General features: G+C 48.0%; 1 protein-coding gene across 1 annotated transcript; it reads right to left on the bottom strand.

Moving 5' to 3' along the window:
• Nucleotides 1-7,826: 7,826 nt before the first annotated feature.
• On the bottom strand, nt 7,827-18,299 carry LOC117891331 (protein Optix). The gene is made up of 4 exons (XM_034796750.1): nt 17,232-18,299; nt 15,907-16,025; nt 15,595-15,844; nt 7,827-9,204 (listed from the first exon to the last, which is right to left on the bottom strand). Exons 1-4 carry the CDS (start codon nt 17,516-17,518, stop codon nt 8,400-8,402), a joined length of 1,461 nt encoding a protein of 486 aa, XP_034652641.1. The 5' UTR covers nt 17,519-18,299; the 3' UTR covers nt 7,827-8,399.
• Nucleotides 18,300-23,549: the final 5,250 nt, after the last annotated feature.

A 23,549-nucleotide genomic window follows, 5' to 3' on the forward strand; every position in this document is an offset into this window, starting at 1 on the left:
TGGATTGGTTAAATGGCAATCTACCAATAAGAGCAGCTACAACTGTGCACAGACACACACCACGCACCACGCACTATATGCATCTCTTTCTAGCAGGGCGATGCTGGGGTTTTCATCTACCACTTCACCTAAAAGTTAAATAAAACCGAGTTTATTTTTTTAGATCCATCTGTGCCTGCAACCACACTCGAACATTCATGGCTATTTATACTGTCTAATTAAAAGGGGAAAATTCCAAATTTACATTGAAAACAAGGAGGAACGTTGTAAGACGCGCTGGAACGCGTAGCACTTTTAAAAATTTGAATTGATATGTCTTTAGGCATAATATGTTAACTATGTGTGTGCATATATAAACACATATGTATGTACATATGTACATGCCTAACTACATTTGAACTAAACAACTGATTATTTGAGTTATTGATTTAAATTTTTTGAAATTGATATTATACATATGAAAATATGCTCAACGAACAATACAAACATATGTACATGTATGAATGTAATATTATATACAATTATAATATGGAAATCGTTTTTTCTAACGAATTGTAAACATACTAAATACTATCACATTCCTATGTACATATGTACATGCATAAATTTGAACAACACCCTAGGAGTGAGATAGAGCGGCGACTGTGGTATCATTGGCAGCTCACTTCCGTCGCCACTGAAGCCATTTGACAATTTTTCTAATACCTTTACGATCCCAATCCGGATTCCGAGCATATGCTCTGCTTGCCCCGATCCCATGTGCATGGGTTTTGCTTTGCGGCAATTTGTTTGCAGTTTTGTTTGCGATTTAGGGGATAATGTGCCATAAAGCCAAAACGATTGACTGAGTCGCCGGTCACGACTAATCGGAATAGAGCGAAGATAGGCAAAGTGAGACAGAGAGAGAGAGAGAGAGAGAGAGAGAGAGTGATCTGGGAGGATGGATGGCCAGGCTGATCGGCTGAGGATAATGCCCGGCAAGTCTATTGTGTACGCATCAATAGTTATAATCGCAGCATCAATATTTACCCTAAGACCGACTCTGGTGCCGATCCGTCGTAGCCGTTGCCTGAGCTGAGCCAAAACCCCGACTCCGGCCGACCGGCCGGCGGACAACAATGCGAGCAAATCCGCTGCCAGCGTTCCAATGAGGCGATTAACACCTAAATATGTGTGTCATTAGAGGCGACAAATGGAAAACGTATTGACAGGCAGACAGACGAAGGCTTTGACATCCTCATCCTCATTTCCAGCCTGCCAGAAGCATTGCCATCGCTGCTGTCGATGAGCTACACGAAGAGAAATCACTGGAAAGTTGCCTTCAATCTTCACTTTTCGAAATTTTTGTACAGATTTGAATAATTGCTGAAGATACTGAGTGGGTACATATTCACAAAGGTTTTCCCTATTCAGAAACATACTTTAAATCGAAATTCTTCCAGTGTTTCTCTCTGTGTAATTCCACATATCATAATCGCAGGCTGATTCTGTTTTGGTTTTTGGTTCTGTTCTGTTCGGGTTGGTGTCAATAATGCGCTTGTTTTTATTTTCAAATGCCGATAACTTGCCCCTAAGCCGATTTGGCATACGTATCGCCCAACCATAGCATATATGCACACACAGACACCCCAACACACAGATGCAGTTGCAATGTTTTAGCCCCGACGATTTCTAGGCATGCAAAACGATCCATGACATCAGCTTAGGGACACCAGCGTCCAGGCAGGACACGGCAAAAACCCCAAAAACTAAACTCTTTTTCATGGATAGATGCACCTTTATTGGCAGAGTGTAAGAGTCTCACCAATAAACGACTCCCACAAGTTGCGGTCGTCTTTTGGGGTCTGGCCATCCATCGATGGATTGGATCATTTTCTCCTGTGGCATGTGCATCGCTCACTCCTCCCTTGGGTTTTGCCTCCGTGTGTGGGCGAACCTAACCCGATTAGAGGCTGCCACAGCCCGGAGTAAGGTTAATATCGAGGGGACTTAACCAATGGCTGATTAAAAAGTCCCAAAGACACTTTGGTTGTCATTCTACACCGTATGGCAGCCACCGTATGTGTGGCTTTTGGAACGAGTATTAGTATCCAATGATGAATCAATTGGCTGTCCTTCACTGATATTTTCCAAGGTACAAACCAATGAAGATAATTCCAAACTAAAAACAAATTCTTAATGGAATTTACCCTATGGAACCCGAAGAAGTTTTCTTGTTTATTCTAAGATCCCCTCGATTTGTATCTTGAAATTGAAATAAATTTCTTGTATGTAATGCCGAATGGAGGCTGCAATCTGTTCGAGTAAAATAATTAACAAAGCAATGGTTCTCAAATATTATCTATCCACTTCTTGTTGATCTCCCAAGCAGATTTATTTGGCCCCCCGGCCCCTGCTGCTGCCCTCTCCCCCTTGGCTGACACACAATCTCCCATCGGAGCGTTAACGCTCATGTCAGTAAGTTCAAATTACATTTAATTGTTGGACATTTTTTGGATTCGTTGAGCGGGCGGGCGGGAGGGCGGGAGGGCGAGGGTGGTGCACGCACAGCCGCACATCTATGTACACATCCGCAGATACACGATGCAGAGACATGAAAAGCCACCACAAGGCCATCGTCGAATCCCAAAATCCGGCATAGAAAATGTATTCGGGCTTAATTTGTAAAAGAGATAACATTTACACGTCAGAAGCGTTCAGGACTGGGGCTGTGGCTGTGGCTGTGGCTGGGACTGGGGCTGGATGAGGGCGTTACGAATGATGGTGGTGATGTGTCAGATCCTCACTTCCATTTGAAATATAATAAGTTGATTCTGTTGGAAGTTGGGGTAAGTGAATTTGAATCTCAATTGAATTGCGAATCGTTGGTTTAAGGGAACGAGCACGAGAACGTCCGTTCTTTACGCCTGTCTGGTCGCCCAGGTCCTGCCCTCCTCATCGCCCGCCTGGCGAACGAACCCAATTATCTTTCAATAAAAGGGGCAGCAGCAAAAGTGCATCCTCAAGTTACACGCATGTTGTTGTAACGGATTTGTATGTGTGTGTTTTGCCCAAAATCCAAAAAGCCAAAACAGCAACACAGCAACACAGCACCACAGCCAGAGCCAGAGCCAGAGCCAAAGAGAACGAATGAACGCACATTTCCATAGGGGTTGTACTTGGGCGACTCTCTGTATCTCTCTCTGTAGCCAGAGAACTTGCGTTCTGGGTCCCCTTTTGTCTTTTGGCTGGCGTAACCCAAATCTGGCCTGCGGGCAAACATCTTTATTAATTCATAATTCAATCGGGAATCGCTGGGGAAGACACAATAGAACAGGGACCAGAGAGCATGGAAAGCATCGAACATTTGGCAACATTATGGATTTTGATTTAACTTCAATTTTCCTAGCTCTACGCTCCATGGTCTCCCTATTTCACTTTTGTTTCAGTAATTCAATACGATTTTTCAATCTCCCAACAATGGAGAGCAGCTCAGAGATGATTTCAATGGGAAAGCTCACTCGGGCAGGCCCTCAATTTCCTAAACGAGATGATAATGTTGATGATGATGGGAGGATGGTAGAATGCTCTGTCCCAAGGCATGTTTTGGCCAGCAAGTGGAAAATTGGAATAGCAATTTAGTTTAATTAGTTCGAATGAAGGCAACCACTGGCCGATTAAACCTAATGCATCTCAAATTAAGTTTCCCAATTGCAGCAGCCTGCACCAAAAGGGAACGAGGATGCTTTATTTAGCGGTAATATCTATGTTTCTGTCGAAGGAAAGTGCTTTTTAATGAACTCAGCAAACTTTCAACAGCGTATCGATCATCAGGGGAATATGCTATTAAAAACAAACAGAATTTGTACACTTTATTCGTATCTGCAGCCGTGCATCGTTGGTGTACGATGCAATCGGGGCGAAAACCGTTTACATGGCGTTTCAGTAATCACATGGAAAATCTGCCAGCCGTCCTCATGAATATTTTGGACAGCGAGAGCATTTAATGCATTTTCCCCCTCTGTGTTTCCATCTAATCCGTTTTCAAAATCTCTAAATCCATGCGGTCTGTGGGCAAGAATAACAATGCCACAAACTGAAAGAGAAACAGCAACAGAAACAGAAACAGCAGCGGAAACGTTTCTAGAATCAGAATCCACAGAGTTGGCTGAGTGCTTTTGTTAATCCGAATCCGAGGGACTGAGCAGGGACCCAGATCCCAGACCCAGCAGAGGAGAGGCAGAGGCAGAAGCAGAAGCAGAAGCAGAGGCGAGTCTCCTTAGCACCGAGACGCAACCACAATAGCCACGCCCTCCGTCTCTCAGCGCGAACAAGAACAAGAACCAGAGCCAGGATGAAGACATCATCTTGATAGGTATATATACATAAAGGGAGAGAATGGGACTGTCACTGTTACTGCCTTTTCAATGCTCTTATGAATTACGGATCGACGCCTCCTGTTCCCTTTGTCTGGTGCACCTTTCGCTCGAAACCGAACCGTTGGGCATCGGGCATCGGGCATCAGGCATCGGAATCCCCGGCTGAACATGACTCCCCCATCGTTATATCGATGATTATATCCAGGGGAAAATCTCATTAGACACACAAAAGGGAAAGCGACTCACCTTTCATTTGGGATGCTCGGCGACAATTAGTACGAGTGTCGAATTATTCCGCAACCGAAGCCAACAGTAAATGCCATTAATGAAGCAAACTTAAGAGGTGCTCCAGGTGCCCCACAGTCACGCCCACAAGCTTTCTCCATAAGCGAGGATGCTTGTTTCGCTTGAAGCGGTGCGAACCCCTTACGAGTGTCCTCGCTGAAAGAAAAGGGTTATGCTAGTACATATACTCGTAGTCTGTAGCATGTGTGAAGTGTTTGCGTTGCTCATTTAATGCTGCAAATATTTGGACAAAGTTCAAGCCTATCCAAGTCCCTCGGGCCATTTAGTTCACACCCCGCCCGAACTGCTCTTCAGCAATTTGTCACTGGAAATTATCATAATAAAGTCGGAATTTATTGATTCGCCTTGTTGACTGCTGTTCACAATTGTCGAAACAGTCCGGAACAGTGCGGAGCAGATGGGCCTTTCTCGGCTTCGACTGTTGTTTGTTTGGGGAATTTGCATTGCTTCCGCCATCCATGCCCATTCCCATTCCCATTCCCCTGCTGTCCGTCCTGCTCTTCAATCTCTTGCCCGAACCCCCACGAAAAGGGAGACAACAATGCAACTCTTTTGGCTGAATTATATTCAAAGCGCGTTTGTCTATTTACAGTACATTTACGCACTTAATGATGGGGTTCGTTGTGTTCCCCCGCCCTCTGCCCGAACACCATCCCCGCCGAACAGCCACCCCACCCACAGACAGGCGGCGAAAAAGTGAGCAAATGTCAGTCAACAGATTTAAAGATGTGCCCGTTAAATGTTTTATATTGCGGTAAACGTTCCCCTGTCTCCGGTCTGTCGTTCTGCCTGTCTGTCTGTCTCTGTGCTTTCTCCCTTTGTCAATGAGCTTCGGAGACAGTGGGACCAACTTGTCACAGTTCTGCACAGTTATTGGAACAGTTGCATCTACATACGATAATATTTTCTAAGGGCCATACCCAATAATGGTCATCATACATAATTGCCTTCTTAGAAAAACAAACATTCAATGTGGCCTGTCCTAATATTTTGTGCACGCACAATGAGAGTGCATTCCACTGTAACCATGGGCTTTTGTTAGTGAGCGGGGGAGTTAGTTGAGCAGCAATTTTCGAACGAGACGAGACCCAGAATGAGGCGAAGAACGTGGATGGGATGTGGAAGGAAACTCTGCACAAATTGACGACAAAACAGAAAGCGAAACACTTTTTCCTGGAGGGTGCATAAATTCAATTTGAAATTTGTGTGTGTAAACCTTTGCAGCGAACGAGTCGGTTTTTTTTTGGTATTTTGTGGTTAACCTAATTGAGTCGTCTTGTAAAATATGCAAATGCAGGACCACACCACAGGCCACACACCCTCTCTCTTGGGCCTATAGAAGTCAGAGTTTGTTTGACTGTTCCCGGGCGTAGCTTGATAATTATCAACCCTCGAAATTATGGCCGCAACGCATTAATTGGATAAAACAACAGAAGCAACTGGAGGGCAGTCAGTCTCAGCCTCAGTCTCAGTCTCAGCCCACCATTCAATAAATGGCCTGTGCAGTTTGTCCCGATTTCTCACACCGTCTTTGTCTGCACATGTAATTGGTCACTGGCACCCGAATGACTCATTCCCTGGAAGCTCCCTCCAAAACTAGCAAATCCATTATGTGGCAAAGACGGGGAGTGGAGTGGTGCGTCGCCGGCTAATTGGAGACATATGGTGTTCGTCTATCGCCTATCGATTCCACTACCAATAGCACTACCAGACTCCAGACCCCATCCCTCAGAACGCAGAACGCAGACCGCAGACGCCAAGAGGTGGCCCAAAAATTGGTGGAGGATAGTGCAGGGAAATAGGGTCAAAAGTGTCACATCATGCATAATGATGACGGTGATGAGGCGGCGCGAACGGTGCGAGACGGGACTAAAAATAAAACATGAAATGGCCGAAAATGCCTTCATGCATTGGGGAAAATTAACTGACAATGCGGCGTATACTTAATGCCGGGGCAGGGCTCGACGGTCTGGCCGGCTACTGATAATTGCGCTTTCAAGTGTTTCTAGCGCTGACGACTGTCTGATGGTCTGACGACTTGCACATGCTCTAGCCCCACCCCACCACCATGGATTCACCTTGTAATTTGAGCCGAAAATTTGTTGTAAAAAGGAAGCACTTATCCAACTAGTCAGTCAGTCCATCAATCTGCCGCAAGAGTCGTGTCGTCTCCTCTTCTGGCGCTCCTCTGGCGCTCCTCTGGCGCTTGCTCTTGCCCAGATTAGATCGCATATGCACAGTCGAAATGATTCCACATTCGATATAGTATGGCATAGTACGAGTACGAGTATGTATGGGCATGGATAGGGACACAGAGTGTTCCCAGGGCACACTACAGACGCGACTTTTGAGCCCATAATGACGATGATGTGGTGCATTTGTGTGTGAGTGACAGTGACGCGTCACTTTCTGTGGATACTCCTCTATCCTCCAGTCTCATCTGTTTTTGGTAAGAGGTACGTCCGTCCGCTGTGGCTCTGCTCATTGTGGTTATTCTGTGGCTGCATTCGTGTGTTTGCGTTTGCCCACAGCATTGGATATTTTCATAAGGCAGCTAAGTAAACCACTCAAGTAGGACATGGCAAGGCCGGACATGTCATCGTTGGCGCCATCCGCCGACGCTGCCATCATTTGGATAGGATGCGGGGTAGAGATACATGAATACTCGTACATATGTATGTACCCGGTAGACGTTCTCCGTTGTTGTTCTTTCCCTTTGGACTTGACTTGGCTTGCAGATGACTTTGGTGCCGCATGCATTCGTGGTCTCTTGTTGATGTTTACACAGAAATTGATATTTTATTTCAAAATATCAACAACAAACGGAGAGGAAACACACACACAGAGCCCACAACAGCAGATGAATAAAAGGAGGATCAGCAGTCCCGATCCTGTGGAAGTTATTGACTTTTTATTTACTCCGCGTCTAACGTTTGTCTTGAGGAAAGCTGAAAATGATAGCCAGCAAAAGGCAGCCTTCAATGCCATTAATTAGTTTCTCTTGCCAAAAACACAGTAGGGAAAAATCATTTCACATCGAAGAAAATGTATTATCTTTTACTCAAGAGAATGTCTTTCCTTATGCACTTTTCACTCAACAGATTGGTTGATTGAATCATTGAAACAAAAGAAACAACAAGTTCGTGTAATGATTTTAAATTCTTAACTGTTCATTCGGTGTTTATTGCAATCTAAAGGTATACGTAAGCTCTATGATTTTGCACACTTAAACTCTATTTACAATTACGTACACACACAAAAGTCTGAATGAAAACGTTTCGAAGTCAAGTTCACATTCAGCTCCCCGGCAGGTGGCAGGGGAGGACACTCTGAGGACTGTTCGCCTCCGTCACTAAAATATCCCACTGGTTCCTCTGGCTGCAACTAACTGTAACTCTCCGTCCAACTGGCTTAAATGGCTATCTTTGAAGAGTGTGCGACACTTGCGGTTTGCTGTGGTACGAGTACTGGAACTTGTGGGGTGTACCTTAATCTTGGGTGTAGGGTGCGATATGGGGTTATGGGGCTATAGGATTTCCAGATTTCCGTATCAATCAGGAGCTGGCTAAGTCGATTTTGCTTGATTCAGAGTATTGCTCGAACTGGAACTTACTAGATTTAACTTAGAATTAGAATTGAAACAATTTGAATAGCTGGGCCTTAGTGCTTCGGGGGATAGATGGGGGGAGACAGGTATGGGTGCGGGGATGTGGCGACACCTCAGACCCGCTGATATCATGTGATCTCTGGAGCACTGTGCTTCAGCTCGGGCGACGTGGAGAAGGGTCTGTGCAGCAGCAATTGCCCACTGTGGTGGTAGCCCGTGTTCGTTGCCTCGTGATGATGTGACGCACCTCCTCCTCCTCCCGCTCCCGCTCCTGCTACCGCCGCCGCCACCGCCGTGGAGTTGAGCTTCTCCGGGGAGTTGATGCGCAGCTTGGGTGGCGGTGGGGGCTGCTGGGCGTGGCTGGGCACGCACTCGACATAGGCCGCATAGGCGGGATGATGGAGATGCGGTGGACCGCCGGCTCCTCCGTTAAGGGAAAGCGGCTGGGGCAGCTGTGGCAGCTGTGGATGCGGCCGCAGGACTATGGGCTGGATGGGGAACTGCTGAGAAATCTCCTTCAGGTTGCTAAAGCTTTGCAGGTAGCAGCCGGCGCTGAAGAGACTGGTGGCCGCATCCAGCTTGAAAGGCGGCAGACAACCCCCAGGCCCGGCCAGTGGTGGACCGCCTCCACCCGCGCCACCAAACACGACTCCCACGTGGGGTAGCTGGGGCGGGGTCAGGCCGGGCGAGGCCAGTGGCAGGGAGCTGCTCAGATCCCGCGGCTTGTCATCGTCCACGCTGAGGCTCTCGTCGCGGTCATTCGCTCCGTTGGAGGTGCTCCCGGGGCTATGCTGCAGCTGCAGGCTGCTGGGCACAGGTGAGTGGGTGCCCAGCGAGATGTCCGAGTCGGAGCTGTCCGAGGGCGTGGGCGAGGCAGCGCCATCTGCCCGCCGGCTGCGGCAGCCCATGCCCGAGTTCTGATTGTGCTGAAGGCTGCAAACGAAAGGAAAATGGTTAGTAGGGGGTTCCACTACATAAATCATTCATAGACTATATCCTAGTAGATCCTGGACTATCCTTGCCATACAAAAATATCTGTTGAAGAGCAATTTCTTCTGCTAAAACTTTTCTACTTGTTTTCCCTTTGGCTCTTAATATTGGTCCAACATCGAACCACTAATCAAAGGTATGGAAAGCCTCAGAATGCTGCAGTTTCCGGTGCTTGTTTCATCAAGTAATAATAATTGATCGATTGGCTAATACAATTAGATCGGTTCCCAAGCTCCCATTCGATCCGCATTCACTTCTTTTTTCTTGCTCCCACAGACCCGCCGCTCCATCGCAATTTTCCGCTCTTCCACCACTTGATGGACTCCGGTCTGGGGCTTTCAATGCATTGGCATTGGCATCGTTAATTAGTCGATGGCCGACGGTTGCAGTGGCTGCTGCTGCGCTGTGGCTGCTGCTGCGCTGTAGCTTGACGCCCATTAAGGCGGCTCATTTGTCGCTGCCCTCCATCGGCAGGGGGTCAAAAGGAGCCGGGGGAAATGCTGCAGCAAGAGCAGCAGAAGGAGGCGGCTCCGACTACGACTCCGTTTGGCTCATAAATCTGACACAACTTTCACACATGCTTGAGATAAATTGTCTGTGGCCAAAACAAAAGGCGCGCCAACCGACCAGAAGATGACTTGATTAGCCGCCGTAGATTCGACACCAGCAGCCAGACAGAGACAGTGGGACACAGAAAGAGGGAGAGGGAGAGGGAGACAGGGAAGGGGGAGAACATATTCTCATATACATCATCATTTGCCATCGCGCCATGACTCCTGCAATGTCATAATTATCGGTTAGGATTCGCTCAAGTTGCCGCAATTTGTTCACCACACTCCTCTGCCCCACCGCTGATCCTTGAGCGGCTCGTGTTGCGTGATTAATGGCGCACCACTTGCACTCACAGCCACCACTGTGCACCAGTGGACGAGCAGAGCAGAGCAGAGCAGAGCAGAGACACTGGCACAGTTGGAGCCTCGAAATGTATATGCGGCTACCTTTTTGTGGCCTTTGTCTTTCGCCTTTGAAGGGGGCATTAAATCGTTTAGTTGCCTAATGTGCCAACTTGATGGATCACTGATGGTCTTCCCTCAGCCACAGCCACTGTCCGTGTCCCCTGGCAAGATGAATTGTTAGCAAAACGATCAGGGGAGCAGCATGGGGATAGTGGAGGAATTGGGAGACTACCCGCTGCTGGGATACTCCAGAAATAAAAGGGCCCACTACGCCGATTAGAAAGGTTTTTCTGCCTCTGATATTAGGTAATTGGAACCCTCCAGCGATGAGAAAGTATTGGAAATCTGTGTGCGGTGGGTCGGTGGAACGAAACCCAAGCCCCCGGCGGTAGCACAAACACAAATGTGCAGCGAAGGCCCCGATGCTGGGTATCCTTGCTCTTTTCCTTGTGGTAAGTAGCCAACAATTTTGGCACGGGCGACTCAAGGCCACTTTTACGCTCCATTGGGAGCATCGCTTGGCTTGGCTTGCCTCGGCACGCTTGGCTTGAGCCAGGAAACCAAAAACTTGGATACATGAATCTGATATATATTTTCCACACAATTGACTTGTCAAGGCACAGAGGCAGGCAGCAGGAGGCAGCAGGAGCAGCAGGAGGCAGCAGGAGGCAGAAGACAGAGTCAGAGAGTCCAGGGGCAAGGGTTGGCTGAAATCCGATACCGTGTGGCACCTAACCTAACCGAAATGACACGTATGTAATTACCCGCTTGGACATGGCCAGTCAGAGGAAGGCTGACTGGCTGGCTGGCTGGCTGGCTGGCTGGCTGACTGGCTGGCTGGAAACCCGAGAAGAGAAGCATTGAAATGTTCTTTAATCGGCTCATGTCAGAAGATGGAGATTCCGACTCGGATTCAATATGAATCGAATCCAAACGAAACGAAACGAAACGAACTGAAACCCATTCAGGCTGCAGAAGAATGCTGGTAACATGATCCCCGCTAGACCAACAAAAGGCTCTCGCTGCGATTTAAATATGGCTTAAAGACCAGACCCAGAGACAGAATCACAATCAGGGACAAAACCCAGAGGTAGCAGCAGCCCCCGCTCTATGAACTCTCCTCTACGGCAGCAGTCAATGTCAATACGGCAGTCGATGGTAAATCAGGCAGAATATTGCATCGCTGTCGAGGCATTTCGATAATTGTGTCGATTCAAATTGAATGCTCTAAATTGTGTAAATATTTAGACAACAAGCCTGGGCCATCCCATCGCTCCGACTGCCTCTAAGAGCCATTTCCAGCCAGTCGGTCCCGAGGGGTTTCTGTTTCTGTTTCTGTTCCTGTTTCCGTATCTCTGGAGTGGCGGACCTAAATGCAATCAACATTTATTTTGTGCTCTTTCTGCTGAGTTCTGGAGCGGGAGAGAGAGATCTGTTGACAAACGGGATTTAAATTTGTTCGCCTTTGAATTTGAATATTTGCAACCCCCTCTGGGTGGGTATTTGACCCGTTCCACTCCTCGTTTACCCCCCCTACACTCATTCTCTCTGTCTCTGTCTCTATCACTTGTCAATTGAACAAAGGCCACATCCGGTGTAGCCATCGATGAAGAGTGAGTGCTCCGCTGCTCCATTGACGATGATGAAGATCATGATGATGACTTCTTATTAATTTCTTTAATACACTTTCTATATGGCATTGAAGTGTCCGACTTCTCATTCAACTCTACTCATCCCATTCCTCTCCGACTCCCAGCTCCCTGCTCCCTGCTCCCTGCCTGCACCCTGCTTCCCAGCTGCCCAACTTCCCAACTTCCCAGCTCCAGCTCTGGCTCCTGCTCCCATTGCATGCAGCATTTTGTATATTTTATATTGTATATTTTTCTCACAAGCCACCGAAAAACGGTAGTTGGTGTTGTGCAAACAGCGTCGAGTGGCGGTCGCTGGTCGGAGTTGGAGTCGCAGTCGAGTTGGAGCTCCCTCACGGGGGCTTCCACCACGGCATCATGGGTATGGGTACTTATGTGACTCGAGTGCCCTGTCCGAGCGCTCAGACAAGTGCCCACTCGGACTCGGATATTGACAATGGACGGTGTGGATGTGGATGTGGATCTGCTTCTGCTTCTGCATCTTCCTTTCTTCATTAGAATTCGGGCTCGGGCTCGGGCTCGAGTTCGAGTTGATCTGAGATGTTCGGATGCTGGGAAATCGATGGGCAAAACCTCTTCAAATTTAGTGGTAGCTTCTTGTCCTTATCCCCTCACTCCCTCAAGCATGTACACACACATCTGCCCATCTCTTTCCCTCTTTTCCGCTGGCTGATGTAAATGTATCTGCTTATGGGGCCAGGCCTCGTTCCTCTCCCCACAAGTGTGTCCGCAAGTGCGTGTTTGTTATTTTGATTGATAATTGACATTTACAACATATTTGTTGTGTGTTGTGTGCTCAATCTTATTACACTCCGGACTTTCCCAAAAACCCGAACCCGAACCCGAACCCCTACCCGTACTCAAATGTTCGTTGATTTGATTTCTGCTGCCACATTTTGTGTTCTGGATTTGACAAATTGCTCTTCTCGTTTCCCGCTCGCCTCTGCTCTCCTCTCTGACACCCACCCACTGTGTGCCCCTAATTTGGCAATCGACTCTATGGCATCTCCGCTGCCATCCATCCGTGTGGGCGAATCTCCAGTGGCTGTCCACGAGCCACGCCACGCATTTCGGTTTCGTGTAATTCACGCAATAAAACAATCGCGGCGAGGCAGCAGTCGGCACACATTCTGTGGCTCTGTGGCTCTGTGGCTGGTTTCTCCGAGAGCCAAGCTCGCCCTCTCATATCGCTGTCGTGCATCATCAAGTGGCAATTGTAATTGATCAAAATCAAGTCTATAGCTGGGCTAAGGCTAATGGCCCGAGTCGCCGCTTTCGGTTTGAATGAATTTTGCCAAGAATTGAAGCTTCTTCGACTTTGGATTTCTAATGTGAAATATCGGATGACTCAGCGGCAGTTTTAATTGCTGCTCGCTGGTGGAGTCAATTTCGCAATGAATGTTGGATTAATTCAACAATTATGGACTCTTGCTCTCACACAGCAGATTTGCACGCTTCGAGAGGCTTTCGCTCATATCTGGCCCATCTCAGGCACAGGTACAACTCTCCCATTCACATCATTGCCAGTGGCTCCCCCTTGTCAGAATTCTTGTATAATCTTGCTGCAATCTTGATTTTGAATATCTTGCAACTGCAACTGCAACTGCAACTGCGGCACTACACTTGGCAGTTGAAGGCATCAGAGCGTGACAAGTTTCCGCTGACTCGAACAGACTCAAGTTGAGTCGATCAATCTCTGATGTCTTAATTACTCAATTCGGGAGCAGGCGCTGCCTGCCTTTCTCTGTGGAGCCTTTCTAATACTCCAGCTTGTACGAGTGTACAGTGGTAGTCAGGTGGAAGTTGCGTATTTGATTGATTTACCATCTTAACTGGAGCCACCACTTTGGCTCTTTCCTCCAACCACTATCTTGTTTTGCTTGGGCCGACAGCTCCATTGCCAGCTCCAGCTCCAACTCCAACTCCAGCTGCTCTGCCTGTCTGCCTGTCTGGCTGTCTGGCTGTCTGTCTGTCCGTGTATCTTTCTGTGCTCTGCTCCCCGTTTGCACAAGTGCAGTAGCAAAAATGTGAACAATTTTTCAGCGCACAATGCTTGAACAGTCAGCGCCTGTTCTTTGCCAGGTCTCTGAGGCTTTCGATCTGGGGTTCTGGTGAGATTGGTCTGACACTGGCCCCTACACCCTACCCTGCCCTGCCCTGCCCTGCCCTGCCCTGTCCTGTCCTGCCGGAATCCCCTTCATATTCTGCTGTCTGCCATCGCCTGGCGCTGTCGAAGTGGTTGCTTGCCGTCGCTGGGGCATATGAACGGCTTTTAATTTCATATTTTTTATATATGTTTACACGTATACAGATACATTTTTGTATGACTGTATGTACATTTATCTTTTGGATATCTTATGGCTTGTAGACATTTGTGTTCAATGCGCTTTTTTGTCTCATCCTCAAGTCTTTTGCCGGCTCTGCTTAATAACACGATGACTACACGAAACCTCGAAAAAACAACTCGAACTCGAGCTGGGGCTTTGGATCTCGGCTGGCTCTGGATCGGGTACGAATGGAGTTGTAATGGCCGCGTATCCATCCGCTGTGCTGCCGCTGATGTGCTGCTGTGTTGCTTTTGCTTTACAAGCGAAATAATCGCCATCATTTTAACTAATGACCCGTTCCAAAAGGCTCTCGCATGTGGCTGTTGTTGGCTTTTTCGGGGCTATACGGATTGGATTGGTGGCTTATGTGAGTGATGTTGCTTGGCGCTTTGTGCAGATTCATTCAATTTGAGACGACGCAGAAGCTGCTCCTAACTTAATAAACACGGACCCTTCGATTCGATGGGATATCTCGGATATCTGGTGCTGTGCTGCGCTTCAAGATCTTTCTCTCTCTCTCCGAAGAATGCCAAATGTTGTCTCGATTTCTTTTACTTTTCCTTTCTCTCTCTCTGCCTCTCTGTTTCGTTCCGTTTCATTTTTTATACGTTTTCGTTTAGCAGGTAGAACTTGAAATATTTGCAGGAGCAGCCAGGCACTTGAGTGGACTACGATTTCGACTCGGAGACTCCGTCCTGGCCTTTCTTGCAGTGTCATTCCACTTAACTTGCCTTCCTCCTCCTCCTCCTCCTCCTTCTTCTCCTACTCCTCCTCCACTTTGTGGGCATCTTCTGTGCGGGATCTTCTTCATTTCAACTTCGCGCGAATTGGTCGAGTTTTAACTTCTTTGCCCCCCCCTTCTCTCACGTACTCTCCCGATCTTTCCCGATCTCTGGCTCTGGTCATATTTTGCAAGCGATTGCACCTTTTCAGGAGAAGCATGAGCTGCGTTTACATTGTCATCGTTATCATCATTCAGCATTCATATTCATATTCATCGTCATCATCATCATCATCACCATCTTTGCAGTCATCGTCGGCGGCGGTCAGTTTAATGTGGCCAAAAAGCGACGACCGCAACAAACAGCAGAAATCGAGAACGCTTCACTGAGTGCCGCCACCGCCACAGCCACCGCCACTGCCACATACGAGTATCGGCACGGATCAATGAAATGGAAACGCTCCTGTATGGCCCCCACTCTCCCACTCCCCCAGCGATCCGCAGCAACCCACTTGGACGCTTAGAAGGAGACGGATTGGATGTGTGATATCGTTTTACATAGTCCATCTCGAGTTACCTCCTAGCTGGAGCTGGAGCTGGAGCTGGAGCTGGAATTTGCTAGGGTATGTGACTCCCTAGTGGATAATTGAAGACGGGAAGAAGTTTGCGGTGAAACTTACCGATTCTTGGCCGCAGCAGCACGATCCCGTTGGCGGCGATTCTTGAACCAGTTGCCCACTTGCGTGGGATTGAGGCCTGTGGCCTTGGCCAGCTCCCGCTTCTTGGTGGGATTCGGATAGGGATCCTGTAGGTACCATTCGCGCAGTAGGCTCCTCGTGCGCTCCTTGAAGCAGTGCGTCTTCTGCTCGCCATCCCAGATGGTCGGTGGAAGCGGAAACTTTTTGCGCACTCGATACTTGTCAACGGGTCCTGCAAATGGATAAAATACATATATGTAAAGGCTATTGTTATTGTGGGTATTTGGCACTCACCTAGAGATCGACCGCGCAGCTTCTCGGCCTCAATGTAGTGGGCCTCCAGCCACATGGCCTGCAGCTTGCCATAGGATGCTTTAGTAAATTTATGATTCTCTATTATTGCATAAAGTTCCCTGCGAATATAGATGATGAAATCAAAGTTAATGCACATAAGAGAAGATTTCAACCCTATCGAAAGTCCAACCCTCCCTCTGGGACTACTCGATATCCTGCTGCGAAGTTGTTCCATTTCCATCCCTCTGGCCATCGGGCAGCCATATGTATTTTGAAACAATTTCATAAACATTTATTGTCGTCACTGGCGCTGACAGCTCCGCTGAGTACGTCAAATGATTTTAATTGGAAGTCGTTTATTTGCCGAGTCAAAGCAATCAAATCACTTGCCATAGCACAGATCCGTATATGCATATACAACTCGTAATCGTACTCGTACTCTGTACATATGTATGTGTATCTGTATATATGTATTCTTTATGTGCATTCACATTGATTGATTGTAGTCAGATTTCATAGCCTGGCAGCCCCATTTGATTTGTCATAGACGAGATGCAAAAACCTGATGCAACCGTAAATAGTCGCGTGTACTCGAATCGATCGGATAATTGTCTATATCGATTGCCGTCGAGTTGCATCGAGTCGAGTTTGAAATGGGACCTGTTTGACCACCTGCCTGGCTTGTAGCTTGTAACTGGCATTCACTGATAACTAAGTGGGTCTACAGGGAAAGACTCCCACCATCACATCCCATCCCATCCCATCCCATCCCACACTTGGGCTAATTTCTGGCGATCCTTTTGTGATCGCGACCCGTTGAAAGCTTATTGCTGCCTAAATTTCGTTTGAAATGAACTGTTTCCGGCTGTTTCTTAGATATTCAAATGTAATGTGAGAATATTTTATAAGTGGCGACGGAAGCCGAAACATCAGACCGACCCCAGACAGGCCCGGACCATTCCCATTACCATTCCCATTCCTGGTGCCCCGATCCTGTATTGTTCAGTCGGTCGGTGTTTTATTAATCAAGCCTGCTCCACTTGGCTTTGGGATGGCTGCGAGTTCTTTAATTAGTAAATTAATTCCTTTGTTTATTAATTTAGGAGCTCATTGTGCTCTCATTACGTTCGAGGCACAAAGCTCGGGGCAAAACTATCGAATAACCAAGCGACGGACGAGCGGATCAGATCGGTTCGGTTCGGTTCGGTTTGGGTCGGGGTTAATCAGGGAGGCTGCCCTGCTCGCCCTGCTCTGCCCTGCCGGTTATTTGCAATGAGGTTATTCGATCTGGGGGCTTTTGTCTGAGGAATGGGATGGAATCCTACCTGAAGTTGCCAACATGATAGGCGACCACTGCCCGGGCCCGGAGCACCGCCTCGCAGTTGAGTATCTCGTGCATGTTTGGCAGGGCGACGGGCAGACTCCAGAGGAATCGGGCCAGCCGCTCGATGTCGCCCGAGTCCTCCAGGGTCTTGCAGACGATCTCCACCTGGGCGGCGGAGAAGGCGAGTGTGGGCACCGCCAGTATCGGACTGGGCGCTATAATCTGGTGGTGCGTGGGCGAGAAGCTCTCTGAGGGCGGCTGTTTGCCCTCCGTCGGTCCAACGGCCATTTTATTCGTTGAATCCACTGTGGACGAATTCGCATACTATTCTGCACCGAAACGAAGCAATCTTGCTTGCCACCAACTTGACCGGAGTGGAGTCCTAGTGGAGTGTCGCTGGATTCTCTTCACTTTGAAACACTTTTGCACCGAGCACTGAACGGGATGGATCGATCGTCTGTATCCACGTGTATTTATTTCTGTTGTATTTGTTAGCACTTTAGTTGAGGATTTCGTTGAGGAATCATTTAAGTGGTTTGATCACTCGCGTGGGATGGAGTTGACAGCGATCGCTGGGACTGAGACTGAGGCTGAGGATGAGACTGAGGCTGAGGATGAGGAGGTGGCCACTGCGTTGGACGCACTACTGGCGGTGTCGGCGTGCGAATCCAAATGAATGCCAATGAGCCAGCTCATGAATGCGATACCCGGTCCCGGTTAACGAGTGCGAGTGCGATTGCGATTACGAGTGCCAGTACGATTCGATGAGACTGCAGAAGTTCTCTTCCAAAATCCACTTTGTATCCAAGCCTCCGACGGAAGGGGGTCTGGGAATGTGACTGTGGCTGGGAATGGGCGTGCTATGGATACAGCCGAGCAAACCGATCAACCAACCGAGGTACCGAGCGACCAACCAAACGGCCAACCGAGCGCGCAAAAAATACGTCAAATAATGGTCTTGTAACTGAGCTGCCTACTATGCGACGGGAACGGTACGGAACGGAGCGGCAGCAGCAGCAGCAGCAGATACAGCAATAGCTACAGCAACAGCAACACACAGCAGTAGTGTCAGTGGCAGTGGCAGTGGCAGTGGCAGTAGCAGTAGCAGCAGCAGCACAACAATGACGCGCCACAGATACAGATACTCTGGCAGCTAGCTCAAGCTACTGCTACTACTGCCGCCGCCTTGCCGCCTGCCAGCTGCCAGCTGCAGACACAGATACGCCGACACACAGACACAGACACAGATGCAGATATGGTAACAGAAACGAGTTGCCACCAATACCAATACCCAATGCCAGACCAGTTTGGCTACCGAGTCCATGTACCAGGCACGCACACGCACACGCACACAGATACTCTCAGCCCAGCCAGATACAGATACAGATACGGATAGTGAAACTGAAACACCACCATACACCCAGAGGCCTTCTGGTGTGGCAGTGGGCGTGGTTCGTTGTGCTCCTATTGCCGTCTCGCTTCGACCAACGCCATTCGACCCCAGACCGGGACCGAACTCTCCCTGCTGCCATCTCGCTCTGGCGCTTGCGGTGGTGGCAGTGGCAGTCAGTCGCCGTTTCTTGGGTCTCGTTTAAATGAAATGTATATAAACCCTACACACACACACACACACACACGCACGCACACACACTTACTCTAGGGCCCATACTGTTGCAGTTGCAGGATAACAACAGGGTCTAAAATCGGAGTTAGGAATGGAGATGGTTGATGGGCGATGGGAGGATGGTGATATGATGTGGAGTGGAGGGGCAACGCTAGGGGTACAATGCAGTGGAGTGGAGTGGCGTGATGAGGCAGAGGCAGCTCTGATATTGATAAAGAAATCAAATAAAACAACCAGGAAGCGGCAGCGAGAAGGGCATGGAGACGGTAGTACAGTGGTTACGATCTGTTGGATTATATCTAAAATATTATTGGGAAAAGCAAACTATATAATGTTCAATTATATGAAAGATTCAGGTAAGACATATACCTGATTGTTTTTTAGAATCTAGAAGAAACATTAACGTAAATAATAATAATAACAGAAATAAAAGTATGTTCATAGATATGATATACAAATTTTAAGGCAATAAAATGACTGTGTACATTTACATAACTGTAAAGGGTAAAAACTTTAAGGTAGAATGCAATGTTTCGCTATAAGTTACAGTTGTACATTGTCCACCGAACTGTACTGCTGCTTTTTCGCATATTTAACCCACTGTGGCTAAAACATATTGTATAAGTGTAGCAAAATGTTTGACACCATGTGGTCTGGCAGCGTCTACTCTCGTCCCCTCTCTCTCTATTCCCCTGAAGTTGTGGCTCACGCTCTTACTCCTCTGATCCTGACCCATGTACTCGGTGTCCTTATGTTTTCGAAACCCTCGAATCCTTGTCGCCAATTGCACACACACATAGACAAACCCCATTGCACAACGAAATCACGTTTCTATTTTGGCAAAAGGGAGAAGAGAAAAGAGAAAAAGGAACTTTTGATTACGAGCGAGGGAAATATTCACGAGCAAAGTTGCCATTGTGGCGCTGTCGCTGGTGGTGCTTCATCATGCTCCGGCTGGGTGACAGGAGCCGGAAATACTGGAAAGGGTGGGGCGCCACAGCGTTGAGGAGAAGGCGGGGGGGACGCAACGCAGAGAACACGCTAATGTATCGTTCGCGCTTTGTCCAGAGTGTTAACAGATTAGTTGTTTACATGCCACAAGTAAATGAGTTTTCGTTGCCGCCACCGTTGCAGAGGCGCGAGAGTGAGAGGCACACCCCACAACCCACACCCGAATCCCGAATGCCCCCATACACATGTACATGGTATGTATGTATTGCCATTGCCATTGCCATCGCCATTGCCTGCCTGGCACTCGCACTACACTCTCCCTCCCCCAGCTACTGGCATCGGCATCCATCCGCCGCTGGCTGGGCTCTCTTGTTAAATCTGAACGATGACTTTTTGAGTAGTTGGTTGAGCGTTTTGGACAATTTCATTACGTGAGCAGCAATCGTTGTTCAGGGATATCTGTGCGTGTGTATGCAAGTGTGTGTGTGTGTGTGTGTCAGATACATGCATATTTCTGTACATAGATACTGAGGATGAGGCAGAAGATAGAGCACGCATTGCGGCATCTCCATGGCTCACATTATGTGCTGCAGCGCCTGCTGCTGCTGCGACTGCTCCTGCTGCTGCTCCTTGGACCTCTGAATACGCTCATTATGGTATCGATCACCATTCATGAGCCACATTCGACGCAGGCAGCGAAAGATACAATCGAAAGATATGCACCCAAAGGCAGAGAAATAAACATAAATGCAAATGCCTTTGGACGGGGATGGTGTGAAAGTCTTTGTTGGATTTGGATGTGTTGTTCGGGAGTACTATTGAAGATCTCATCAAAGAAAAAGGGATCGCATAATAGACCACGAACTACAAGAGAAAAGAACACACTCTAAGCTTCAAGAAATCGTTAATTTTTCATCTATTAGAGGACAGGCCTCTAATGAAACATGTCTTGGGTTCGCCATTGGCCATATCTAAATATTAAAATTAGAATCAGGTGAATGTATTTCATTCGTTTATCCTAACAGATTTCCCTCTAGATTTTCCCTCTGAAGTTCAAAAAGCAATCGCGATTCCATTTGAATTGGGTAACGAACCGAGATTTCTGTCGGGGGAGTGCTGCCGTACTCGTATAATGTCATATTGTTGACAATTGCGCTTGCGGTGCTAATCAAAATATCCAACTCCGGAGTGGAACTCCTCGACTCGACTCGACTCTCGACTCCGGCTAACTGTGTCACTGGCCCAATCGAATCATACGCCCAGTGGTCCATTAAATGACAACATTTGCGCGCTTACACTGGATAGCGCCCTCTCCAGTTGTAGCATCCTTTGGATGGTTAGAGTTGAGAGGGGGAGGGCGGTATTTGGCTGCTGAAAAAGTGGAAAAAGGCCGCATGCAATTAGGCCAAATGCGAGTGCCGTGATGGCTGCTGAAATTCGTTTTGCGCAAACAATTAAAAGGCAATTAAAAGCAATTTTTAGATGCTCGCTTGGCCAGGCTTCACTAAAGGCTTCTTCGCTCCACAAAAGCCAACCGCAAACAACAAAGGGCAGAGCAACTCTTGCTGGGGTTTCGTTGGGGAGCCCGCGGGCAGAAAGTAAATTTCTATTATTGCAGTCTAGTGTGCCCTACATATGCTGGGGTTTGGGACACGAACAGGAACAGGGCCAGGCCGGGTCTGTTGGAAAATCAAATCTAAATAGATTGCTCGTTTTTTGTGTAGTTCTGGCCGAGGATGTGCGTTGGTCCTCCCTCGAGGGTAAGTAAGTTGGTATCCCTTTGTCTGGGTCTCAATTTGTTGGCAATAACTTAATCTGATTTCATGTACCTGAATATTTATAAGCGACAGTGGGACAAGGGTTGTTGGACCTGGAGGTGTTGAAAGTGCCACATCAAACACACAATATACAGCGGGTGGTGGCCAGTATCAATCACATCTCATTCAATTTAATTTATATAATATTTTGGTTGGGCTTTCTTAAAGAATAATTTGACCCAAGTGTGTCCCATTGTGTGTGTGTGAGGACCTCACACTGGGCCACATTCAAAAAGGGATCAAAATTCAATTTAAACGTTAGATGAATTCGTTTCTCCTTCGTACTCCCGTATACCCGTCTGTTGCTTGTGGCTTTTGGACTACAGTTCGTTAACCCATGTGGAAAGGTTATGAAATGTTTGGCCAAAATACCGCATCCGGGAATAACAACTGGCAACAAGCAAAACTTGGCAATTAACAAGTTTGTCGCTGGAAATATTTAATATTTTAATTTATACGAAATTCAATAAATCGAGAAATGAAATGAAAAAGCCAGAATTACTGTCGCACTGATTGAAAATGAAGAGATGGAATAACTTTATAAGAAACCAAAAGGTGCAGAAGGGGGCAGGCATCCTCAATGATGAAAGATCGGCGCTGTGGCAAGGTATTCGTTTAATTTACATCGTTCTTGTTGCTCTGCTTCTTCGGCTCTGGCTCCTGCAGACGCGCCGGCGTTTAGAGTGGAGAGTGTGGAGCCTAGAGGACTCCCAGTCCCTATCGAAGTCAGTCGTCCCTGCCTCAGTCCCAGTCGCAGTCGCAGTCACATTTTTGTGGCTGCTGCCCGCTTCTGGTGCGATTGGGCTGCATTCCATAGTCATAAGGCTGGCGACGGCGGCTCCGGTTGCCCCAAGAAATATCTTTGGGCATTAGGTTGCGGAGGAATGCCGGCAATTCGTGGCAAATGTATTGAGCTGCATTTAATAATTATGATGGGGACGTGGTCGACAACTCAGGCAAACGAACCGCATTTTGCTGGCCTGGCTGACTCGCTGACTTTTCGGCTGTTCCGCCTAATGGATATGTCAGACAGTCTCGCTGTGGACGGTGGACGGGAGACGGCAGGCAGCAGACGGGAGGCGGCAGACGGCAGACGACAGACCAGCTCAGTGTCATCTGCCTGCCCATGCCCAGGCCTGCCCCATCAGTATCGGGAGCAGCAGGACAGAACCATTTGGCCCGGCTACTGTTTAGTCAGAGCTGCGCATATTAATCAACTTTCCGCAGAGGTGCGCGACGAAGAGGAGCAAACGAGCATCCTCATCATCATCATCATCATCATCATGAGAAGCCATCGTCAAGTGATACGCGGCACGGAACATGCGTGAAATCTTGTGGCCAAGGCAAGATTAAGCCCGGACCAGTGGCCTGGCCAGAAGGAGTATATAAAAGAGCTTCAACGAGTGAAGATCGCCAGCTGAATGTCCCTCCGAAATGAATCCCCGACTACGCCATTGTCTGCCCCTGTGTGCGAGTGAGGTGAGCCTGTGTGTTGGGGTTTTTTGCGACACTTTGACCAGTCGTGCCACTTTTGATATTGCCATCGCCACGCAAAAAGTGTGAAATTGTCGGACTACTGCAGGAGCAGACACCGCTGCAGCCTCGCTGCAGAGGAGGTGAGTCGAGGAGCTCCAGCCTCGGACTGGACTGGTTGCCTGGTGGTTTAATTAAGTCATTAACACCAGGGGCTGCCAGTGCACTGCAGTGGGGGAACTCTCCCTCCTCTCGCTTGCTGCTTTTTGTCCCTGTGGACAATATCGAATTTGCCATATTTGGTCAAAATAATCTGATCGAAAATGGTCCGTGGAAGCGATACTGTTGGCCATATAAATATATAAATTATGCAAGCGTGTTTGCCCATTATAAAGCGTAGAATGGGAATGGGAATGGGAATGGGCTACTGCACGGCACATTCATCAATACGATT

This window comes from Drosophila subobscura, chromosome E, assembly GCF_008121235.1.
Source record: "Drosophila subobscura isolate 14011-0131.10 chromosome E, UCBerk_Dsub_1.0, whole genome shotgun sequence".
Classification (NCBI taxonomy): Eukaryota; Metazoa; Arthropoda; class Insecta; order Diptera; family Drosophilidae; genus Drosophila; species Drosophila subobscura.